This window comes from Fukomys damarensis, unplaced genomic scaffold (genome assembly GCF_012274545.1).
Source record: "Fukomys damarensis isolate Sample0158 unplaced genomic scaffold, DMR_v1.0_HiC HiC_scaffold_23, whole genome shotgun sequence".
Lineage (NCBI taxonomy): Eukaryota > Metazoa > Chordata > Mammalia > Rodentia > Bathyergidae > Fukomys > Fukomys damarensis.
Genome location: NW_022900935.1, coordinates 30,735,760 through 30,742,963, shown reverse-complemented (window position 1 = coordinate 30,742,963; position 7,204 = coordinate 30,735,760). Strand labels below are relative to the sequence as shown.

Genomic DNA, 7,204 nt, shown 5'->3' with positions numbered 1-7,204 from the left:
ACACAGTCTTTCACAGGTTGTATAGGCTGGGCTTGAGCTCATGATCATCCTGTCACAGTATCCCAGAATGCTTGGATTATAGTCATGTGCCACCATGTCCAACAAAAGGTAGTCTAAGGACATGTGGAGGCCCATACCAGAGCATATCTCTTGGTGATATAACATTCCTCTTGGTGATATGATAACATTTATCAGTCAGATTACAGTCTTTCACAGGTTGTATAGGCTGGGCTTGAGCTCATGATCATCCTGTCACAGTATCCCAGAATGCTTGGATTATAGTCATGTGCCACCATGTCCAACAAAAGGTAGTCTAAGGACATGTGGAGGCCCATACCAGAGCATATCTCTTGGTGATATAACATTCCTCTTGGTGATATGATAACATTTATCAGTCAGATTTCAATTTCTCTCCCCTTAGTAAGACTTGCTAAACTAAAAGATTCTTGTTTTGTGGTCTTTCCTTCTATACGACAGGTAGACCACACTGATTACAGCAGCAAGCTTGCTCAGAGCTCATTGGACTTTGGAACTGTTAACTGCAACCTGATTGCACATGGAAGTTTTCATATTTTTTGCAGTATTTCTAAAACTAACAACAGCTAAAGATAATAATAGCTAGTGTAACCCACATGAGGTAGTGTGAAAACTGAGCTCTAAAAGCTGGTTTTCAGATTTTAATTGCATTCTCTTCATTGTATACTCTACAGTAGTCAATACAGAACAGGAAAGATATACCACATCCATTTTCTAGATTTCTGACTTACAGGTTTAAAGCTAGGTCAGTGTGGAGGAAGCTGATATGTTAGTTTAGTATGAACACTTGTCTACGAATTACATTAATCTACATGGTTGGTTGCCTCAAGCAAATTCATTTTGCTCCTTTATCAGATATCTGCTTTCAATTCACAACTTTAACATGTTCCTGCCAGCTTGAATACATATAAGACTATCCCACTGGGTGGCTGTTTATTAATTTTGTTAGTAAAAAGACTGAGAGGAGTGATTAGATCCATTTGTATCATCAGTGGTACAAGCCACCCATTTGTATAATTTGTGACCTCTGATTTTTAAATTATCCCTTTTGGAGCAAGATGAAGGGAGGGGAAGAAAAAGGGAGGTACAAGGAATTAAGATGTGTTATACACATTTACTAACTCTCCATGAGTAAGAATTATGTACTGAAAATGTGTACTAATAGAAATTTTTTAAAACCCTTTTCGTTTCTAAGTGGGAATCAAGCAACTCAGAGATGTGATAAAACAAATTGTTTCAGAATTATTGAGCATTAGGTAGTATCTCAAAGGAAAGCTTAACTAGAAGCCCATTTAGTTGGGGTTTCTGTGATTACTTAAACTTGTAAGAAACTGTCCCCATCCCCCAACAACAAACTATATCCGGACATTTTAGTTAATGCTATGAATTCTAAAAATTATGAATCTAGGGACAAAGGGCAAGTGCATTCCAGGGGCCTTAACTCAGGAACTGTTACCTTTTGAAAGCAGTGTTTTCCTCTACCTTCCCACTCTCTCCGTCTTATCAACCTCAAAAAAGCAGGTACATCATTAAAGCCAAGATACCTTCACCATTAAGATCTCCAAGAATAAACTAGATGAGAGAATGAAACTTCTAGGGAATCATCACAAAGACACAGAGGCAAAATAACTCCCAGGCCCTTAACCAGTTAAAAGCATGTGTGTTTCTTTCTACCCCATTCCTCAATAGATTTCTCTTAGCAATTATAGTGGCCCATCCTAATCACAAGGCCAAGATGTTTGTCCAAAATGGGGCACAGATGGCATGAATGTAACAGCTTTAGTGATAAGCTGATGACCTATTTCTTGAGGCCAAGATGTCTGCACAGAAAAAAACACTTTTCAAAACTGTACCCAGGACCAATGAAAAATTTCTGGGCCATAGCTCACCCCTGAAATAAAAAAGCTTTCACCTTTCTTTCTAACAGGCGAGCCTGAATGTTCTCTCCGTCACAACTATACTCCCACAAGTTAAACCCTCCCAATAAAACTTTGTTTGCCTGAGCAAAACTCCCTGGGCTCGGCTCATTTCTACTGCCCCTAGGATGGAATGCTCATATCTACTGCAATGCAGACAGGGAATCAGAGAATAGTATAGTTGGAAGAGTCAGAGACCTGTAGTCTGCATTTATCTCAATGATTCTCACAAGTTTTGAAACTGAGGTGTAACTGACAATTAGCCACACATTTTTAAGGCACTGTATATAATTTTATGTGCTGGCTTGTATCGTGTACAACTGTCAGACCATTACTGCATAAACATAAATATATCCTCTTCCCCAAAAGTTTGCTTATATCTCCTTTCTTCTCATTGCTTTCTCCCCCACTCCTTCATTCTATACCCAGGCAACCATTGATCTAATTTTTGTTATTATAGTTTACATTTACTAAAATTTTATACAAATATTCTTTTTCACTGTTGATTCTAAAATTGATGCAAGTTACTGTACAGTTCATTTTTACTGATGAGAAGCATCCCAGTGTGGTATGACTACACCACAATTTGTCATTTGCTGATGGCTATTTGGACTGTTTACAGTTTTTGGTCATTACAAATAAAGCAGTTACAAATAAGACCTAAAACTTTCTGAATGCCAATATGACACTCAAGAAGTTTCAGATTTGGAACATTTAAAATTCTCTGGTTAGGTGTTCTCAACTAGTAAAATCAATGTAAATAATCCAAAAGAATCTTCTGCTTATTTTCCCACTGTGTTGTCTTGTTATTAAGTTCAAGCAATTTCTTCATATATTTGAAATTTAAGATCTTTGTTGCATCTGTTGTGCACATAGATTTTTTTTTTCAGAGTATGGCTTGTTTTTTATTTGGAACGGTCTTTAGAAAAGCAACAGTATTACATTTTATAAAGGCAAATTTATTTTTTTAAGTCATGTTTTTTGTATTCTATTACAAAAATATTTAAAAAACATAAAGTACCTGCTATTTTAGTTTTGTTTTTAGTTTTTGATCTCTGTCAAGTTAATTTTTATATATGGCGTGAGGGAAAGGTAAATTCATTTGTATGCCTATGGTTATTTTAATTTTTCTAGCACCATTTGTGGGAAAGTTTATCATTTTTTAATAGCAGGGCTTACCCTCACATGTCTGTAGAAAATCAACTGTCCATGTATGCAGGGCTTACTACCAGTCCCTTAATTTTATCCCATTGATCCATTTGACTGTCCTTATGACAATTCAATGATGCGTTGGTTATTACAGCTTTAAGGAAAGCCTTAGGAGCAGGGCCTTGTGGCACATGACTATACTCCCAGGACTGCCTCACGTTTGAGGCCAGCCTAAAGAACATAGTGAGACCTTGTCTCAAAAACAAAAACAAAAAACAACCAAAAAAATCTCTCTACGCTAGTCAGTGGCAGTGAATCAAAGTTCCTAGTCAGCCATGTGATCACAAGAGTAGACAAGCTGTACTCGACAGTATACCATGTTGGCAACATTCTCTAGATACAGGCATCCAATACATTATATGAGACAGTCAAGATTTTCATATAAAATAGATGGTGTTAGATGATTCTTGTCAACTGCAGGCCAACATAAATGTTCTGAGCATAATTCAAAATAAGCTGTGTTATTTGGTAGGCTAGGTAAAGCAAACACATTTTCAATAGGAAGGGCTGACTAGGACATAACCCCATCAGATGTCAAGCAGCATCAGGACATCTATTTATTTTTTGGTACTGGGGATTGAACCCAGGACCTTGCGCCTGTGTGGCAGGTGGTGGAACCACTGTGCTAAATCCACAGCTCATGGACATCTATTTAGATCTGTAGTCTCTTGGTAATGCTATGTTTTAAGTGTATGAATCTTATCTTTTTTCTTTTTTGTTTTGCTCATCTTAACACTATTTCCCTTATATTTTATGATGCTGTTGTAAATAGTACCCTTTTTTTTTTTAAGTTTCAAATTCCATGGGCTGGAGATTTAGCTCAGTGGTTTGGCGCCTGCCTTGCAAGAACAAGGACCAGAGTTCAATCCCCGGTATCAAAAAAAAAAAAAGTTTCAAATTCCTATTGTTCATTCCTAGTGTAAAGAAATACAATGGATTTTTGTGTACTGACTTGGTATTCTAAAATAATGCATAAATAGATAAAAGTTTCCCAGCTATGGTATACTTTTACAATGGTATACTAAGCAACAAAATGTAACAAATCACTGATACATGCAGCAACATGGATCTCAAGATAATTATGCCAATGAAGGACAAGCAGAAATGAATATGTAGTACATAACTCTAAAATGGGAATTAATCTGCTGTGACAGCATACTGCTGGTTGCTTAGGGAAAAGGAGAGGGTTAGGGAGAGGGGATTCACTATTTTGATCGTAGTAATGATTTCAAAGAGGTGTGTGTGTGCATAAATTAAACTGCAAGAAAGGCATTTAAAAGACAGGAAGTCTTCTTGCTCAAGCCCAATATATAATCTAAAACAAAAAGGAGCTACTAGGGTTGGAACATGTGGGGCTGTCCCTACTTGCTCCTTTCAGTACCCTTAAAACAGACCTACAGGGCAGTTTAAAAAGCATTTAGCACAGGGAAATAGAAATTTCGTAAAAGGGAAGGGGACCAAGAGATGGAGGGAGATAGGAAGGAGAGGAGGGGTAGGGGATTAAAAAAAGAATTAACATTTGTTATGTTCATATACTAACTTCCCACAATGGATGTGATCTTTAGTACTGCAAATGTACTAATAAAAAATTGTATTAATTTAAAAAATTTAAAAAGATTTAGCGTTTATAGCATTTGTCAAAACTCAAGAATGTGCCTAAGATTTATATATTTCATTGTGCATAAACTTTATCCATAAAGGACAAACAAATAAACAAATAAGGTACTTCAGTTAATGGTTTAAAAAAATTAACATTAATAACAAAATTTTAAAATGATCATTTGTTTAGTCTGATCTCATTTTTGTAGAGGGGAAACTAGGACCAGGTCCTACAACTTAAGTTTTGCTAATTTCTTATTTTGTTTTCTCCCCACTGTAACCCATTCTCTTTCTCTTTAAGCTGCCCACTGACTCTATTTCCCAACAGTAGTTTTTAAATCATAAAGCATAATCTGAAAAGGTGCATCAGGGACAATCACCTCACAGGAAGGATGCTGGTAAAAGTGTAGTTTTAGGAAGCAAGGACCCAGTTCCTCACTCCGAGTCTTCCTTCTGTTAAACAGCCTGGCTTTATGTGACCTATATGAAAAAAAAGCTGCTCACAAAGTTTAAAAACTACTACTCTAGCTAAAATCTCCTTAATATAACATCCTAAAGATAAACTCTCCTGTGTAAACTAGTTACTTTTAAAGCTCCACCACTGAAATACTTCAGTTTCTTCTCATTCCCTATCCTCTTTTTCACATATATGAAGACTGCTTACCAAGAGGACCCCTATGATCCAGGCCTTGAGTGTTACAATATGGATTTGTGTTTGTCTGTCTGCCTATCTTGAAGACAGGCAACTCCCATAACAATCCTTTGCCTCTTACCTGTAGCCGGGGCAGAATGATATCACATACTCTCTCACTGTGTAGCAGTTCATCAATAAATTCATCTACATGCATCAGTTCAAACTCTGAAAGAAAATCATTAGCTCAAGCAACTTGGAAATAATATTTATATTATAAAAAAAGTAAAAGAATTATAAACCTTTACATGAAGTCATCTATGTACCAATTCTCTTTAGAAGCATGAATATGTCCAAATAAACGGAAGACAGACACAAAAGCAAGCACAAACAGTTCAGAACTGTGCAGGGATGATTTTGAATAGACTATGTAACAAATTAATTTTAATAATTTTATAAATAAACCTTTATATCAATTCACATTCATTTTAACATCATAGAACTCTGGTGTAACTTCTCATATGAATCTGTTTCTGAATATAGAACATGTATCTTCCATGGCACATGCAATAACAGTTTTTTAGAACTTTGGTGGCATATATTACCTTAGTTTAGTGGTTCTCAACCCCAGATTCAGGGGATTGAACTCAGGACCTTGAGTTTGCCAGGCAGGTGAGGCGCCACTGAGCTATATCCCCGGCCCTGTCTCAGTTTAACACCATATAATCAATAACTTACTCCTTCATGACCGTGACTATGTCCACCTTGTTCACTATGTTTTTTCCAATACACAGTATAGCACCTGGTATAGCATTAGCACTCAATGTGAATTCAGTGAATAAATGTTAAATCTGAAGTGCTATAAAATCTGAAACTTTGTTTTTGGTGTGTGGGACTGAAGATTTCACTGAAGACCTTTGAACTGAACATTATCCCTAGCCTTTTAAATTTTTTAAAAAATTGTGAAACAGGGTTTCATTAAGTCTGTGTCACCCAAAACTTGCAATCCTGCTGCCTTAGCCTCTTGAGTGCAAAATTTGAAACCTTATCAACATGCACATGACATTCAAAATATTCTGAGGTTTCAGCTAGGCATGCTGGCATATGCCTGTAATACCAGCTTCTTAAGAGACAGGAGGATTTCATCAGGAGACCCTGTCTCAAAATAAAAATTAAAAGGAAAAAAAGGAATATACCTCAGTTGTATAGTGCTCACCTAGCATGTGTAAGCTACTAGGCTGAATCTCTAGCACTGCAAAAAAAAAAAGTTTCAGATTTCGGAGCATTTCAGATTTGTGGAGTAGGGATGTTTAATCAATGAAGTTTACAGAAATATCCCAAAACTCCAAAAATTCTTAAATCTGAAACATTCTGGTCCTTAGCCGTTGTGGATCAGGGATACTCAACATGCACCGAAGTACTAGGCTACTGTTTAATAACACATGTAGAGGGGAAAGGCAAATGTTATAATCTTTTGTTATGATACTAAGTGTCAAAAGTAATGACTGCATTACTCAAATTGTTCCTCATAGTAGAAAGATAAGATATGGAGCCAACCGTCGCTATAACATTTTTCAGTAACAGTCCTACATTAGGAAGAGTACACTCAGTCTATATATGGCATTGTGGAAGATACATCTGTGAAGATGTAATACACGTAAAGTGACTTAGACACCAGTGACATAAAAGCTAGCTAGCTTAGGACATGGAATTTAGCTCAGTGATGCTGAGCCTGCCTCAAAAGCACAAGGTCCTGAATTTGATCCCCTGTACCAAAAAAAAAAAAAAAAATTATTTTGGGGACAGTCTTCCC

The 7,204-nt window shown here is 36.5% G+C and overlaps 1 protein-coding gene across 2 annotated transcripts in view; it reads right to left on the bottom strand.

Moving 5' to 3' along the window:
- Prpf38a (pre-mRNA processing factor 38A) overlaps positions 1–7,204 on the bottom strand; it is an 18,032-nt gene that overhangs the window by 7,914 nt on the left and 2,914 nt on the right. For both annotated transcript variants that reach the window (XM_010610320.3, XM_010610322.3), the window contains exon 4: positions 5,534–5,619. In XM_010610320.3, the coding sequence (XP_010608622.1) occupies positions 5,534–5,619 (86 nt within the window). The remainder of the gene's footprint in view (positions 1–5,533; positions 5,620–7,204) is intronic.